Genomic DNA, 18,320 nt, shown 5'->3' on the forward strand with positions numbered 1-18,320 from the left:
TAATTTTCCCCATAACCCTCTAAACTTTTCTAGCATCAGAGAAAAAGACACAAAATTGCCAAGAGGAAAATTTTCAAATCATTAACTACGCCATATCTGTGGAGAGAAATTGCTATCTAATAAAATACATTCATATCAGTAGTAAATAGAAATAGCCTGACATCATCATCACCACCAGCATTTACATAACCCTTTAAGGTCTGTATTCAAAAATATTCTCTCATTTGATTCTCATGACAACCTTGGGAGGGAGATGCTGTGTTTATCTTCATTTTACAAATGAAGGCAGGCAGAGATTATATGACTAAACCAGGGTCACACAATAAGGAAGCAGAGATTAGACTCAACATTTTATCTACTGTGGCACCTATACCACACTGAGATTCAAGAGATCTGGTAGTTGTGTGATTTGAAGTAAAGTCACACATTCTCTGAACCTGTTTCCTTATCTGACCTGGATGCAGCTGCAGGAGGATTAGATGAAGGGACTGGAGACTGCAGGAAACTAAGGGGATGTGTCAGGTAGGGAGGGCAGATATGATAGCTGTCTTCAAGTATTTGAAAGGCTGTTGTTTAGAAAAGGATTAGATTTGTTCTGTTCCCTCCTCAGAGGATGATCCATCAGAAGGAACAAGAGGTAAAAGCGGCTAAGTTTGGCTCGCTCTCAGAAAAGACTTCTATTTTAAAGTGAAATGGGCTGCCCCCGAAGGTCATGGGTTCCCTCTTTGGAGGTCTTCAAACACGAGGGGGACTGACTAGTTGACAGTTATGTCTCGGGAGGGATTCCTTTTAGGAAGGGTTCAGACTAGATGGTGGCTGAGGTCTCTTCCAACTCTCAGATTCTGTGATTCTGTAAAATGAGATAGTTGGACTAAGTAATTTTTACAGTCATTCCTGAATTTCTACTATGATCATTTTTGCCTCTTTGCCTTGGCTTATAAGGAGGCAATGTAGTAGAAAGAGCATCCGTGTGACCTATAGCAAAGTCTGTTAAACTTTCTAAACCTCAGCTTCTTCACTGTAAAGTGGGAATGATAATACTTGAACTACCTCTTTCAAAGGATTGTCACAAAGAAACTGATTTTTTGTACACTTTGAAGTACTATAAAAATGTACTATTATATTATGAAAATCAAAGATCAATTTGCTTTTTCCACTATAAGCCACTGAAGAACAGTGAAATGCAGAACTTCTTATCTCCAGTTCTCTTCTCCCTTCACTTCTTAGATGAAGCAAGTTTTCTACTATTCTTAGATTAGAGGCATTAATGTCCAGGAGATAAAAAGGAAGAGAACATCAAAGACCACACTCTCTCTCCCAACTATACCAGTCCTGAGATAATTAAGGATCAATCCTAACCATATTAAAAGCAGTTAATATTAAACCATATTAAAATCACCAAGATTATTCAAGGATGTAGCACTAGAGGAAAAACTGAATTTCACTTTCTAAATTTTATCTTCGATTGTGATTTCATTTTTTAAAAAGGCCTTGTGGCATTCTCAGAGTCAGAACAACTTGGTTTTATGTCCCACCTCTGACACATTCTAACTTCATGACACCTCAGACAACTTTTTTTAGGACCATGAGTTGCAAAAGTCTTGATGATCTGCTTTGGTAGAGGGAGTTTCTTTACTGGAACTTTCCTGTACCAAATGAAGACATTTATTGTACTATCAGCTAACTATCCTTGCCTTCTTCATGGGAGAGACTCAGCCAGTTTTTTTTATTATAGCTTTTTATTGACAAAACATATGCATGAGTAATTTTTCAACATTGACCCTTGCAAAATTTCTGTTCCAACTTGTCCCCTCCTTCCCTCCACTCCCTTTTCTAGATGGCAGGTAGTCCCATACTCAACCAGTTTTTCAATCTGTTTTGTCTGTCTTCTCATTTCAATACTCATGCTGTGTAATACTGTGTAACTTCTGACCCACCTGTGAGGTTTTCCAAAGGGTCCTAGTGGGTTGATCAGTTGAGGTTTGGGTGGAAGAGGTGGCCTTTTTGGTTTCTGTGTAACACTTTGAGAGCTCTGGGTTCCATCATTGCCCTTCCCTTTCTGTGCAGCCAGGGATAACCTCTTATAGTCGTCTCTAGCTTGTTTAGCAATAGATCGCCTCTTCTCATCAGCTGCTTTGGATCTCCGTACTAGAAAAACAAAGAGGAGTTTAGCCTTCATCCTTCACCCATCCACCCACCTCAGTGGGGCAGCATGATGACTGCATGAAGCTTCATGACAAAGAAACATCATTCAGTGAATCACAGTTACCTAAGCCTCCCTCTTAAAATCCTTCTGAAAACATAAGCAGCCAAAGGACAGCTAGATGGTGCAGGAGACAGAGCACATACTTGAAGTTAGGAAGTGTCCTCTTCCTGAGTTCAAATCCAACATCAGACACTTATAGTTGTGTGACCCCGGGCAAGTCATCCCAATTGCCCCCCACCAAAAAAATAAAAATGTGAAAGAGAAAAAAAAACCTAAGCAGCCAGGACTCTTTCCTGATGTATAGTCTGCCCAACTTCTGGTGCAATGACTCATGTGTGATTTCTGATGGAGTTTTCTGGGTAACAGGGAAAGAATGAGGAGATATTGCACCATCTCTGTTAAGGATATCCTGGAGTTGGCAGAGTCAAGGGTTATGAGTCACCATCAGAGGAATTATTCCGTTGTGTAATCGTTACTCTAGAATTTCAAGAGTTAGAAGTATTTGTCTCATTCCTCATGAAAAATGTTTGGGATGCAATAGAGCACTGAGTCATGGGCAAGTAGGAAGCAGCAGGGAAGGTCTAAGTGGCTTTTGGCTCAGGGCAGGGTGAAAGGTGTATGGATATATCCTCTTAAAAACTGTTCCAATCCTACCTTTTACCCCCCCTTCCTCCTCATACTGAGTAATGCAACTAAACTGGTCTATTTGCCGCTCCTCACACATGACACTCATCCAGATCTCTATGCTTTTGCAGAGCATGTCCCTCATGCCTGGAACCCTTTTCCTCGGTCCATCTCTTAGAATCCCTGGTTTCTTTTATAGCTTAGCTCATATACTGCCTTTTGCAGAAGGCTTTTCCCAGTTAGCCTCCCTTTCTAAGATTACCTTCCTTCTATTCTGTATGTATCTTTTATTATATAACTATTTATTTACATGTTGTTTCCCCACTAGATTGTGAACTCCTTGAGAGCAGGGATTTATATAACTTTTGCCTTTCTTTGAATCCCAAGGATTAAGCACAATGCCTGACTTATTCTAAGTGCCTAATAAATGCTTACTTGTCAGATTAAGTTCCTATATGGAACTTAAATAGCATCCTAGTAAAAAAGCATCCTAGTAAATAAAAATAATTCCCTTTAAACAGATTTAATTTCAAGGTAGACCGATTTATACAAAGAAATCCTGAGGCCACACTTTGCTTTTATAAAATATAATTCTTCATAACATCTTATAATACTTTATTTTACCTACTGAAAAATTTCTTTAACCCTAATGAAAGATTTAAGAATTTTTAAAAACTGAATTTACTTGTCAAATCCTTATTCTGCTGATGGGGCTCACAATGATGTCCAAATTATTTAGTCACTCTGGGATTTCACCATATAAAAAAATTGTTTGGATCTTATACTGTATTGTCAACAGTGAACTGTGCTACAGGAAGTGATGTAAAAGATATCACAAAAGGGATGTAGGAATGGAAAAGGGGGTGAGAAGTGAGCAATGAAAATATCAAAAAGGAATAATGATAGATTTGTGTTGCCCTAGTACTCAAGCACTGTTAAGAAGTTCCTCAACATATTGAGTGTATTTTGCCTTCTTTATATGAATCTATATGATTTTATGGGTGGACATAAAGGTATGAATGAGTTGTACTTAGTAAGCACTGAGTAGAAAACCCACATTGATGCAATTATAGGTACATTAAAGTATTTAAGTATACTAAGATGTTCATTATAATCTTGTTGTCATGGAATTCAAATAATATTTAGGACTTTCTACTTTATAAATGCTTTACTTCTCACCTTTATCTTTGGCTAATGTACTACAAGAAAATAATCCAATAGTATAACTTCAATGGCCCAAGTCCAGGTTGGAATTAGAAAGAACTAAGTATAAATTTCACTTCAAATCTTAATTCTTTCAGGGTTTAGGTAAACAGGGTATCTGCATGGGTCTTGTTTTGTTTTGGTTGTGGGCCCATAAGTATACTATATTCAGCTCCAGTTCTTTATAATTATCAGCTAGAAAACTTTTTATTAAAATTTCATCAGTCAATATGTTTCTATTAAGAATCTTCTATGTGCCAGGTATTGTAGTAAGTGCTGGACATACAAAAAAAGACATAATCCACAGCTTTTGGCCTCAAGGACATTATTCTGTTTTGGATGAGACAACAAAAGACAGAAGTTGAGTTCAGCCTTGAAGGAAATCATTTTGTTTTTTAAACCACCCATTAAGGGACAGCTAGGTGGTGCAGTGGATAAAGCACCAGCCTTGTAGTCAGGAGGACCTGAGTTCAAATTTGATCTCAAACACTTAACACTTCCTAACTTAGCAGTGTGACCCTGGGCAAGTTACTTAACTCTAATTGCCTCAGGAGGAAAAAAAAAACTTCTAAGTTAAAATTTGTTTCCTATATCCTTTCTATTCAGTGATTAAGGTTGAATCATTTTAATGAATGAATTGATAAAGAGAAAAGGTTAGTAGCTGGACTTCCAGATACTTACAAGACTCTTGCCACTCTCGTTCTTCCTTGTTTGATTTCTGGGTTTCTTTCCAACTCTTATAAATCTGTCTGGTTCTCTCTTCTTCTACTTGTTTCAACTCTTCATCTTGTTTTTTCCTCATTGTTTCTTTCTTCTGCTTTAAAAAACAAAAACAATATGCTCCACATAGTCAATCTTGTTGACTGATTCTAATACCTTAGATCCTACATATAAAAGACAAGAATACTATGTCACAAGTGGAATGTTTCTTTTAGTTTTTCATGAAAGAATGGGGCAAAACATGAACATGAATTCTAACTGCAGTTTAACTCTGACTTAAAGTACTTTTGATATCTTGAACAAAGATTTTTGGAATTCAAAACTATCTCATAAAGCAAAGGAAGCTAACTAGATGATAAAATCAATAATTTGTTATCTGCAATGCAAGAATTATCTCATAATTACTTGGCTAACAGCCAGTGTAGTGTAGATGGCATATGAATACTGCTGAAGATAGGGTCATATTTGCATGTGATTATTTGATAAACTAACAACAGATATCAAACAGATTTTATTGATTCCTCTTGTGCTCTGGATATTTCTTTAAAAGATTCTCATTCTGTCTTACTTTGCTTAGTGAATTATAAATAACATAAAATTAGTTTCACAGATAAAGAATAGATGAGAATTGGTTTTGACTATGATGTTGGCTTTAAAGAAGTACAGTCCTTAGTCATTTTAATTCCTCTGGAAAATGGATTTTAAGCACTATCATCAATAATTTATCTTTATGTTTCCTACACAGATAATAAGTGCCTTCTTTTTAAAGAATGCTATCTCAATCCCTTTAAAGTAATGGATTAAAGACACAATGCTATAAGCCAAGAACAGGAACCAAGGTGAAGGTTAGGAATAATCAGTGGATGAAAGAAACAGTCCAGATCTAGGGATTGCAGGGAATCTAGACATTAAGATGGAGAAATAAGACCAAGACAAGACAGCAGGAAGAAGTCAGGAATCACACATGAAACTAAGAGCCAAGATGGAACAGTTGGCTAAAGCAATAAGAACAGCAAAAATAGTCATAATGCACCCAGACAAGAAACCCAGAAACTTTTTACTCTTTTTCTACTGGAACAGGGATCAATTACTGGATCTGCAGGGCATGGCCATCTCAGAATTGGAGGCTCAAGATGCTGTAGCACATTATGCACAATTGGCAGAGTCTGACAGATGGAGTTCTGAATTACTTTTAGAAAGAAATTCTGCCCTTGAATAGACTACCTACAATCAGTAGGGTATGCACATTTAGTTGTGATTCCAGGGATGATGTGGCCAATCCATTCATTTGCTCTTGTCCTCTTGAGAGATAGTGGCAATTAGGGTGCAGTGTGTGGCCAGATAAATAATGCAGCCTTAATAGAGGCATCCAAGGGCTGAAGCCATGATTTTGACCTTGCTAACATTTGCTTTAACCAAATGAACTAAAAGGTGCTTAAGGAAGTCCATACTTAATATTCATTGCTCAAAGGAGTACTTGTGAACTGGGAATAGTCTGAGTATAAATTCTAAAACAAGGTTTAAGTAACAAATGATAATTCTATTGAATAAGCTTGCTTAAGCACCTCTAAGAATCAGAAAACAGAACATATGGTTCCCAATGTAGCTCTATTTCTTACCCTTTCCCGATTCTGTATCTACATGCTAGCATAAGGATTCTTTTTTTTTTCCAAGAACTGTCCCGCTGTAGGAAAGGGCGTACCAGTGAGTGTGTTTAATATGTTGTTAGAAGTCTTTAATGGATGACATTTATTTTATATGATGAGTGAGGCATGTTAGTGTAAATATTTGTTACCAAATACAATTTAAGATGGATATGTTGGTATTCTATCAAACTCCATTGTAATGTTGATTACAGATATCAAATGGAGCACATAAAACTACTCATTTCTAAATTTTTAACTTTTCCACTGAACATTTGCAGCAATCAAAGCTAGATCTACTCTGAGTGATGACATATACTTTAATACAAGTGTGAATCAATGACCTCAATGACATGGAACTTCCTTTACTGTTGCAATCACAATCCAACAGCGCCTTCTCATCCCCTGAGATACTATCCCATATCCTTCGACAGATCATCTTAACCAACATGCTAGAGATCTTTCTCCAGCTCTTTTTTTTTCTTTTAATTAAATTTTAATTGATTTTTATATTTTTAAGCCCAGTCATTTCCAAATATAACCTCTCCCCATTAGTTCTTCCTTGTAACAAAGGAAAAGAATTAAGCAAAATTCAGTGACTGTTTGCTTTATTAGAAAACACAATATCCACCTTTCTTCAGAGAGAAGTAGGCTTTTATTATCTGTTCTTTGGAAATGAGATTGGTCAATATAATTACTTAGTTTGACTTTCTTTATTTTATATTATTGTCCTTGTATTTCACTCTTTCCTAGTTCTGCAAACTTTACTCTTTGTCATTACACATATGTCTTTCTACATTAGTTTTTCTAACTGATATTCTCATACCATAAATTGTTCTACCCTTCTATAATCAATAAGCACCCACTTTGTATTTTTTTTAACCACAAAAAAGTAGAGCTATAAATATTTATTATATATTGAACCTTTGTTTCTGTCTTTGACCTTCTTATGGTACATGCCCAGGACCAGGTCAAAGTAATGAATGGTTTAAGGACTTTTCTCATGTATTAGTGTGGCTATTTTTTGACATTTCCTCCAACACTGATTTTTCTCTATTATCTGTACTAATTTCATGGATATAATGTAAAATTCTCAGTTATCTAAGTTTTCATTTCTGTGAATAGTAGTTAGTTTGGAGGATTTTTCTTTCATAGTTCTTTTGAAAACTGTTTGTATCATTTGATTCCTTGTCTATTGGGTATTGACTCCTGTTCATTCATTTCTATATGTTTATTCCTATATTTTTATATGGGTATGTATATATTTATACTTATATGTATATGTATGTATACATATTTATACATATTATAAAAATAAATTTTGCCCTTCAGTAAGCCTCTTTTAAGTGCCTAATATGTTCCAGACACCGTGGTAGACACTGGGTATGCAAATACAATAGATAGAACAATCCCTATTATTATTCACTTTTTGAACTATTCCTTCTAACTACCCCAAACTGAAATCTCCTTTGGAATAGAGAAAAACTATTAAGCAAAATCACTTCCTATTGTGATCATATCTAAAATGTATACAACATCCTGCCCTCATAGTCCTCCCACAAGAAGGACATGTTTCTTCAGGACCATAGCCCTCCCACTGTGAGGAAGGACATGTTTCCTTCTGTTCTTCAGGACCACACTGATTTTTTAATTGGTCAGAGACTGGCTTCCTTTTCATTTACGTTGTTGTGGCCATTGTATAAATTGTTCTTTTGGTTCTGTTTATTCATAATTTCTTATTGCATAATAAAATTATTACATTTATATGCAACAGTTTGTCCTACAAATTCCCTATTGAAGGGCATCTCCTCTTTGCTTTCACTTCTTTGCTACCACAAAAAGTACTGCTATGAATAGTCTCATTTGTGTATATGTATATAGCACATATAATATATAGATACATATATAGTACATACATATAAATAGATACACATTGATACATATAGTTTATATTATACATATATAATACATATAGATACATACAGTATGTAGTACATACATATAGATATATAGTATATAAATATATGTATATATTCTGTTTTTTCTCCTCTATGAGGTATAGGCTCAGATTACTATTTTTAAATCATTTATTCATTTTTGCTGAGGCAATTGGGGTTAAGTGACTTGCCCAGGGTCATACAGTTAGGAAGTATTAAGTGTCTAAGGCCAAATTTGAACTCAGGTCCTCCTGGCTTCAGGGCTGGTGCTCTATCCACTGCACCACAGAGCTGCCCGACTCAGATTAGAGAATAGAAATGTGTTGATTGGATTTTTTACATAATTATAAAATTAGATTCAAACTGGTTGATATACTTCATGGCCAACATTATTTCAGTAAGCCTGTCTTCCCATGTCCTTCCAACAGTGGATAATTCTATTTTTTGGTCATCTTTACCAAATTGTAGAATGTGAGGTGGAGTCCTATAGTTTTTCTCATTTGTACTTCTCTTATGATTAGTGTTTTTACGTGGTAATTTTTAATTTACAATTCTTCTGAACATTGTTCATATCCTTTGACCAATTACCTATTGAGTTTTGGCCTTACGTATTTGATGTTAATTCCTTATATGATTTAGAAATCAGACTTCTTTCAATGATATTAGATATAAATGTTTCCTAATCCAAATTCCTTTTTTATTCTAATATCACTGATTTTGTTAATACAATTGCTTTTTAATTTTATCACCGTGAAACAGTTTACTTTTGTCTTTGGTGAGCTATCTAATCCTTATTTGGCTAAGATTTAGTCCCCCTAAAAACAATTGTGAAATTTATTCTTTTTGAGTCACTTCTAAATTTTTATTTTGTGACCCTCCATATTTAAAAATCCATTTAAAGGTTATTGTAATAAATGTTTCAAGATGCTAGCTTAAATCTAATTTTTGTTCAACTGGTTTCCAATTTGCCCAGTAGTTTATGTTCTTTGGTTTACTGAAGAGCGCTCTGCTACATTAGATTGATTCTAGGTCTTGCTTTCTAGCCAGCTGAAAATAGTTTTGATGGTTACTAATTTATCAAAGAGTTTGATGTCTGTAAATGCTATTTCTCCCTAATTTCTAATTTTCCTTATTCCCCTTATGATTCTAACCCTCTTATTTCTTCAACTGAATTTTGCAATTATATCTAAATTTGTAAATTGTCTCTTTGATAGTATGATTAGTACAATATTAAATTTATATGTCATAGAAATACAGAATTTGAGAACTGGAAGAGATATTGGTGGCTATATAGTCCAACCCAACATAAATGGAATTTGCAGCTATAACATAATCTGACAAATGGGTATCTGGAGTTTACTTGAAGATCACCACAGAGAAAGAACTCCCCTCTTCTTGAAAACAGTGTTAATTTTTAGGCAGCTTTTCCTGAAATCCAGTCTAATTGTACCTATTAATTCAGAGTATCATTTTTTTTTAATGCTGACAAGACTCAACCACAGCAATGAGTAACTCTTCAATTATCAAAATATTTATTTAAAGCAGTGGTTTGTAGTTACTTTTTCTGAAGTTGGTCTTAGTATTCTGATTCTTAGATATTTTATGTAATCTTCTTATTTTGAAAGGAACTTCTGTTACAAGAATCTCCTCTTGATTTATATTGGTACTGTAGAGAAATACTAATGATTGTTATAAATTTATTTCGTACAATATTTCATTGAAACTATTGATCATCTCAATTAATTTCTTTGCTGTTCTCCGAGTTTTTCTACATAAATTATCATGTTTTCTGCAAATTGAAATTCATTGGTCTCCTTTTTGCTGACATCTATGCTTATAATTTCTTATTCCATGCATTCTAATTATCTTTTATACCATCTTGCCAAACTCGTTGCTGGTTTTTATATTCTTTTGCCAACTCTGCTCCTTACCTCCTATTCTGAAACATGATCAAATTAACTTTGTCATTGTTCCTGGATAAAGAGTGTTGATCTATACCCCTGGATTTCTCCTCATTATCTCTATAACTTTTACAACGAAATGTTATTTTTATGGTTATCATTTCCTAATGTATCTTCCTATGAGAATATAAGTTCTTTGAAAGCAGGAACTAGTTTTGCTCATATTTTGTATTCCAAGTTCTTGACACATATTAAATATTTAATAATAAATCCTTTATAATTCATTCATTTTCTGAGGATTTTGTTTGTTTGTTTTGCTATTCCATTCATTCATTTTCTTTTTGTTTCTTGCTGTACCTAGCATTTTCACAGCTTTCATGACTGTCAGTTCTAAAAGTTGACTAAGGAGACATCCTTGCTTTACTCATTTGAATTAGGAAACATTCCAGCATTTTTCTAAGGCAAACAAGTGATACAATTCTTGGTGTCTCATACACACACACATACAAACACACACACACACACACACACACACACACACACACACACACTTTTGATGATATTAAAGGGCCCTTCCATACCTATGATTTTGATATACACAAATGAATTTTGTTTAAAAAAAACTCTTTTCTACATTTCAGATTCACACAGCTTTTTAATATAATGAATTATATTGTTTTCTTTATGTTGAATCATCTTCATATCTCTAGTATACATCTGACTTGTTCATACTGTTTTTTAAAAATATATACTGCTATTGTCTCTTTGCTATGATTTTATTTAATTTCTTTGCATCAATATTCACTAGTGAAATAGGACTATTATTTTTTTCCGTTTTGTTATTCCTTTAATAGCATATAACTTTTTAATAATTTTTGGCAATCTTCTCTGTTGTGAATCACTTTGTTCATTTTTTTAAAAAATTTCTGAAAGGATAGTTTTCTTCTTTACAAAAATATAATTTTAGTTATGATTTATTTTCTTAATCTTTTCAAAATATCAGATCTTAGTTTTATTTAACAATTTTATAGTATTTTTTTCCACTTTTGTTAATGTCTCTCTTATTTTGAAAGTTTCTTCATTTGTTCTTAGGGCTAGAGGTTGTTTCTTTTTAATTTTTAAAAACTGCATGGTCAACTCATTAATCCTCTCTTTTTCTTGTAAACATGTTTTTAAAGATATATATATTTTGGCTAATAACTACTTAGTTTCAGCATGATGTTTCATTGTTAATATTCTCTAATATATTTGTTACTTCTATGACTTTTTTTCTTTCACCACTCATTATTCAGGCTGTCATCATTTAGAATCCATTTAGATTTATATCTTTTGTACACATTTACTTTATTGGTTAGTATTTCAATAGAATAACTATAAAGTATGTTTTTATTATTTCTATTTTGGAAGGAAAGATGCTTTAAGATTTTTTTAATGTCTTAGCACAAAAACTAATTTTTAAATGCAATATGTGGCACTAAAATATATATATATATATATACTAGTCAACATTTTCTTTCAAAAGTTGCTATCAGTCTTTAACATTTACAATAATTTGTTCAGCTCTATGTTTTCATTCTTCTTTATCTTTCTTTGGGATTCATCTAGTTCCTATAATTAAATGTTTTCATCAGTTCTTTTACAATTCAGTTAGTCTTTCTTTTTAGAAATTGATATTATGTCATTTGATAACATATAATAATGTTTTTATAAGACTTAAGAATTTACAACATACTTTATATTATTATCATTTGATATATATTGATAATATGATATATTATCATTGTCATAATATCTCCATTAGAAGCAGCTAGCTGTTACAGATGGTAGAGCTTTGGACCTGGAATCAGGAAGACTTAAGATCAGATTTAACCATAAAACACTTACTAGCTGTAGGATCCTGAGCAAGGATTTGCCTTAATTTTCTCAATTGTAAAATGGGTACAATAACAACACCTACTTTGAACAGTTGTGAAGATAAAATGAGATGACATTTGTAAAGCATTAGCACAGGATCTGGCCCAGAATAGGTATTATATAAAAGTTTATTTCCTTCCTCTTCCAATTTTGCAAGTGAAGAAACTGAGCATCAAGTTAAACCTGTCCAGGGTCACAATAGCTATTAATTGTCCAAGTTAACATCCAAACTCACATCTTCTGTCTGACTCTAAATCTAGTATTCTATTTCTTCTACCTCTTAGCCAGCATATCATTTAACAGTGATACTCTGGTCAATGGCTATATTGTCTTTAAGTATAATGTGATTAATGTCTTCATCTTTCTTAACATTATCAGCTTTTATTGTGATAGTAGTTGAAATCAAGTTTGAAAACTTCTGCTTTTGGAGAATTTTCTAAAGCATAAACATATTGTTACAAATCCTCTCTTTCACTCAGGGTGTGTCTCTACGTTTTAAATGATTTCTTCCATGTGACAATTGTAGGACTTTGTTTCATAAGGTTGAATGTGCTTTTTGGGAACCACTTTTGGATTTTACCTTTAGCTTCTATTTCACCTGAGACAAATGTGTTGATATGCAAAAAAAAAATGACTTTATAGATAGGCATTAATCATTTCTCCTTGACTTACAACTTTTCAGAATTTTCTTACCTGTTGAAATCCATAGGTTTTCATACGATTGATGGAATCTGCCAACATCTGCTGAATATTTCTTGATGAACCAGAGGGTAACTAAGGATTTAATGACCCAGATTTACTATTGTTATTTGAGTTAGCACTCCACTTTCAAAAGAGATATGCAAGGGATTATTAGCAAAAGTTAACAATCATGGGAAGTGAATAGTACAGTATAATATTGTGGGAAGAGAACTGCACTGAGATCAGAAAACTTGTATTCAAATCTGTTACTTATTGATTGTGGGACTCAGAGTGAGTCATAGTATTAGGGTAGTCTTTATTACCTACAAGCAGCTCAAAAAGATTAAAAGATTATAGGTCTAGAGCTCAATGGGACCTCATCTAGTCCAATCCTTTCATTTCACAGAGGAGCAAACTGTTAGATGACTTGATCAGTGTCACAAAAATAGTATATGTTACAGTCAGGATTTGAACCCACTCTCAATGTTCCCCCAAAAGGTATGAAGTGGGTATTTGAATTATACTGAGAATGAATTAGTGTTGAGATGGGTGTAGGGGAACCTCCACCTCAACTGGGCACACAAGACAGGTTTAATAGAATGCATTAAAACAATTCCCAAGACCACAAGCGGCAGGAGGTCCTGCTTTATACTGACTGGTAGAGAAGGTTGATATTTCAAACAAATGTATGCGCATATGGATATGTGATATCACAAAGCTAAATGGTAAATCAAACACTGTAATTGTCTTCCCTTGAATCTAGAAAGAAGCCTAATCTTTAGAATCACATAAATCAGGGATTCTTATCCTTTTTTATGTCATGGACTCCCTTAGCCATTTGGTAAAGTCTGAGGATCCCTTGTCACATTAATGGTTTTAAATGCATACAATAAAGTACACCAAATTACAAAGTAAAGCAATTATGTTGAAATAGGTTTCTTTTTTTAAATCATGGATCCCTTACGGTTGTGGACCTCAGGTTAAAAGCCTCTGATTTAAATAAACAATATACACTGATTGGCTACACTGATTTTTTGCAAAGGAATGCGCTCATACAGAGGAAAATAAATCAGACTAAAACTGAGAAAGAAGTGATGAGGGAGACAAGGTTGGCGACATAACTGCAGATGCCTGAGGAGAAGGTTAATGGAGTCCACCATGAGATGTAGGAGTCGGATCCCAACAATGATCAACAAGGCTGAATTGTGCTTGGAGCATATGCTGTTCTCTCTCAGTGAGCCCCACACTCAGTTTTTCTATTAAAGGACAGTGTTCAGGTTGTTGATTTAACTTCCTCATCACCTGAGCACAGCCATGAGAGCCATTTAATATTTTCTATAATAAACTTGGAGCTTTGCTTCAAAGTTAGTATATTTCTTTTTTTCAGTTTAGAAAAAGTCTCAGGGGTTTATCCTTTGTCTTCATTGTTAAAATATATAATTGCCTGCCTGGAACCCTAATTCTACATCACTCCTGCTCCCTAGAGCTGAGACCTCAGATTCCCTTCCAGTTCTGGTATCCCTGAATTAGCCCATTTGGTCACCTTCCCAATATTCCTAGTGTTGATAAAGTAGGATCTCTTACATGCTCTAAGCAATGCTGCATGCATATTTTTGGTCTGGACTTGGGATTTTCTTCCTTTAAAGAAATTTCTATATTTTACCAATGCCCACCAGCAACTTGTCAGTAATTTTTAAGTCTCAAAGTTGCTGAGAGTTTAGGTGATTTGTTACTTGTGTCAAAAATCTGCCTAAAGTATTTATTGGCAGAGTGATTCCGAGTCACAGCCTCTGTGAACCTCCATTTTCTGATGTTTAAATTGTACATAATGGTACCCATGGCACAGGCTTGTTAGAATCAAGGTGAGATCGTAAATGTAAAGTGCTTGGCAAAATTTAGAGTACTGCTATATAAATGTGAGCTTTTAATTATTCCTTCTGACTCCAAGACTGGCCTTCTACCCACTATGCCATGTTATACAAAGCCATAATTTATAATAAGTATGCTACTTTAATCACCTTTAAAAATGTGTTAGCAGCCTAAAGTAATAAACTAATGTTAAGCAGCCAAACCACAATTATTTTTTAATGATTGAATTAAGATTTTTATAGAAGGCAAGGATACATATAGAATGATTATATTATATATGTATATATATAAAATATTGTATTGTACTAATAGAAGTAATGTATCATAGAATAGAACATAGTATATATGTACTATACATATACATATACTACTTTCTCTATAGTAATATAACAAAATATATGATTATATATACATACAGATATAGATTATATAATACAAAGCTTCTTAAATTATGTCCCAACACCATATGGGATCATGTAACTGAATGTGGGGATCTCGAAATTATGATTTATCAATAAGTATTTTGATCTGTATACCTGTTTTAAATATCTGTATATAGATTTGCATAAAAATTTCTCAGGCAAAAAGGTGGTGCGAGTAGAAAATATATTTTCTTATTACATATATATCATATGGAGAAAATAACATAATGATATTATGTTATTCTCCCTAAATAATCTCTTAAAGTATTTCAGTGGGTTCATGATCTCATTATTATGGATACTTCCTCTAACAGAACAGATCATAATCAATCCGTGCCTTTTTATTCCACAGACTTCTTGCCAAGGATTTAAGTTCAAAGCTAGCCTCTGATAATTATTATAAGTGACCTTGGTTTCACTTTAGCTTTTCTCATCTATAAAATAAGATGGTTGTACAAATGGTCTTTGAAATCCCTCCCAGCTCTAGATTTATGATGCTATGACCCTTGCATAGATACTGCATAGAGGATCTCCCCAAAGACTTTCCTATAAGAACTTTAGCTTTGGGAAGGGATTGATGTAATACCCTCATTGTCAATCTATTCATCATCCTCCATTCTTGCTACATGACTGACCCACTGCCATTTCCATTCATTCTATTACAATGGAGGGAGACCTTTCATGTTATTTCATACATACAAGTGATCACTGGTAACATGCTCCAGCCTGCTTACAGTCACCCTTTAAAATATCCTATGATTACATAATGAACTGAAGTTTTATTTTGAGTTAAAACATAGCTCCACAGAGAATTTTTAAAAACACCAGAGTTGGACTGATGAGCTTTCAAAGGTAAAAATATGATTTATTCTGACACTTCCAGAAGGAGAGCTCTTTACAGTTAAGGTGTCCCTTTGTACATTGACAGAACAAAGACCCTGAACCCCGTGCTTTCTCTAAACATCCCTTTTGATATGCTTTCAGGGGAATACAAACCACATTTCTATTTGTGAAATGAAGGGCAAAGAGACCAAGAATGGAATTTTTTCTTTTAAGTATCGCATTGCAATTCTGCTCTAGCTTATATATTACATTATACTGCTGATTCTCCTGGACTCAAAATTTTGAACTAAAAGAGCCTTCAAGATAATAAGGGCATTCAAAGAGAGCTTTAAGGTTTGCAAGGGGCTTTACATATATTATCTTATTTGCTATTCTTTCATTTTCTCATTTTTATAAATTAATGCCAGATTTTATAAATGAATGCTAGAGGGATAGCCAGAATCCAGGTCTCCTCATTACCTTTCTAGGACTGGTACCATTTCTAAGGGCAAGAAAAAGAATGTGGAACCATCATTGAAAGGTCATCTAAAACATGCTACAAATGTGAAAAACAAGCCCAAAATGTCAAAAGCAGACAGATTTGCTATAAATGCCATAGCAGAATAAAGGAAGGATTAGTGATTTAATTTACAAATGTGAAACTTTACCCCTACCTTCTGTCAAGATGAAAATCATCTGTTACTTAGCTAGTAAGTCCTAGATCCAGAGAAATTAAGAGAAACCAGTGGCTACAAAGTGAGCAAGCATCAAAGATGGAATCTGAACCCATGTCTTCATGATACAGATTATCCATCATGCCAGGACTCAACTAGATCTAGGACTCAATCCACTAGACCATTTTGCAGGCAAACTACCATGCCAGAACAACTAGCTTTAATCAGTTTCTGTGACTTTGATCTGTACTGATTGGTATAATAATAATAATAATAGTAATAGTAGCAATATTATTGTTTTTCTGGATCTCTAATTTCATTTGCATGGAGAACTCACAGTAAGAAAACTCTTTTGGAGACTTAGTCTTATGTTTCTATAAAAATTTAATGTTTAAAGTTTAACACTTATAAATGTGACAGCTCAAACATATTTAAGAAATTGGGCTATAAAAAGATGCAGTTAATATTCTACACTAAAAGAATTATCTCTCCCCTGTAGACCCTTTGTCTTGAGAGATGGATTGGTCTCATTATATGCATTTTTAAAACTGGTTGGAGACATAGTTTATCTCTGACTTCCAAGTTATCCATTAAGTTAATGCCCACTAATTTTTTACCCATGATTTTTAAGAATGGCTTTTAGCAGTCATACAAATGCAACAATGCCACATGTTTGACAGCTCTTTTTCTGAGTCTTGAGATGCTGGTACAGTGGGAGACAGTAGAGGAAGTAGGTTAGGTTGGCTACCTAAGGACTGTTATATCTTTGTTTCCCCAGACTTTTGCTCAAATAAGCTCTTAAGAAATACTTGTATGGTACATGCCTGGATTGCAGGATCACAGAGCTAGGGCTGGAAAGAGCCTCAGAGTCCATTAAAACAAAATCCTTCATTTTATAGATGAGGAAACTGAGGAATAGAGAGGTGTGTTAAATGACTTGCCATTGGCCACACTAAAAGTGCGGTTAATAAATGCTATTGGTTGATTGATTAATTGACTGAAATGAACAGATGTGCATCAGGGGGCAGCTGTTTTAAATAAAGTGACCCCAGCTAAATCAATTTTTCTCTCTGGGATTCACTCGGTTTCCTCAATGACAATTTGTGGAAGTTGGACCATACAATCTAATGTTTCTTCCAGATATAATATGCTCTGATTTTGTTAAATGTAGTCATAACAATGGGCTGGTAAGCTGAATAGAAGGTCTTATTAAGACCTATATATAGATCTTATATATAAAACATATAAAAACTCATAATTCTCCAGCTACTCCTGAAAGCATGCAAACCAATTTGAATTTGTTTATTTTGTCTTGTTTCTTCAAAGGATGAATTCTGACAAAAAGGCTTTTTCTCTCATTTTATATGCATCTGAGTAACAGGTCTCACTAAATTTTTCACTTTCTAACTGGTTATCATGCTTTCCTTAGATAGTTAATCTAACAGATAGATATAGGGACAGCTTATCTGAAAATATGTTTTCTGATTTTTAAAAAAATCTACCTAACATTTATATTAACTGAGAGCTATAGACACATACTGCCATTCCTGATTCCCTTCCTTCCTCTCCCATGATTAAGGCCCTCTGTAGCACAACTATCTTGTCTTTATGTTGTGTATATTCTACATACACTTATATGTATGTACATACATATATTTATATATACATACAGAGAAAGCATGAACTAATGAATAAAGAGCTAGC

General features: G+C 33.9%; 1 protein-coding gene across 4 annotated transcripts in view; it reads right to left on the minus strand.

The window, feature by feature from the left end:
- The window catches only part of SH2D4A (SH2 domain containing 4A), a 112,638-nt gene that overhangs the window by 42,582 nt on the left and 51,736 nt on the right, over nt 1–18,320 (minus strand). For 3 of the 4 annotated variants that reach the window (XM_031950816.1, XM_031950815.1, XM_031950817.1), the window contains exons 5-7: nt 12,842–12,922; nt 4,715–4,850; nt 1,938–2,148 (exon numbers count right to left, since the gene is read on the minus strand). In XM_031950816.1, coding sequence (XP_031806676.1) covers nt 1,938–2,148; nt 4,715–4,850; nt 12,842–12,922 — 428 coding nt within the window. The remainder of the gene's footprint in view (nt 1–1,937; nt 2,149–4,714; nt 4,851–12,841; nt 12,923–18,320) is intronic. The other variant, XM_023494739.2, reaches the window with a different exon arrangement.

The sequence above is a fragment of the Sarcophilus harrisii genome, chromosome 2 (assembly GCF_902635505.1).
Source record: "Sarcophilus harrisii chromosome 2, mSarHar1.11, whole genome shotgun sequence".
Classification (NCBI taxonomy): Eukaryota; Metazoa; Chordata; class Mammalia; order Dasyuromorphia; family Dasyuridae; genus Sarcophilus; species Sarcophilus harrisii.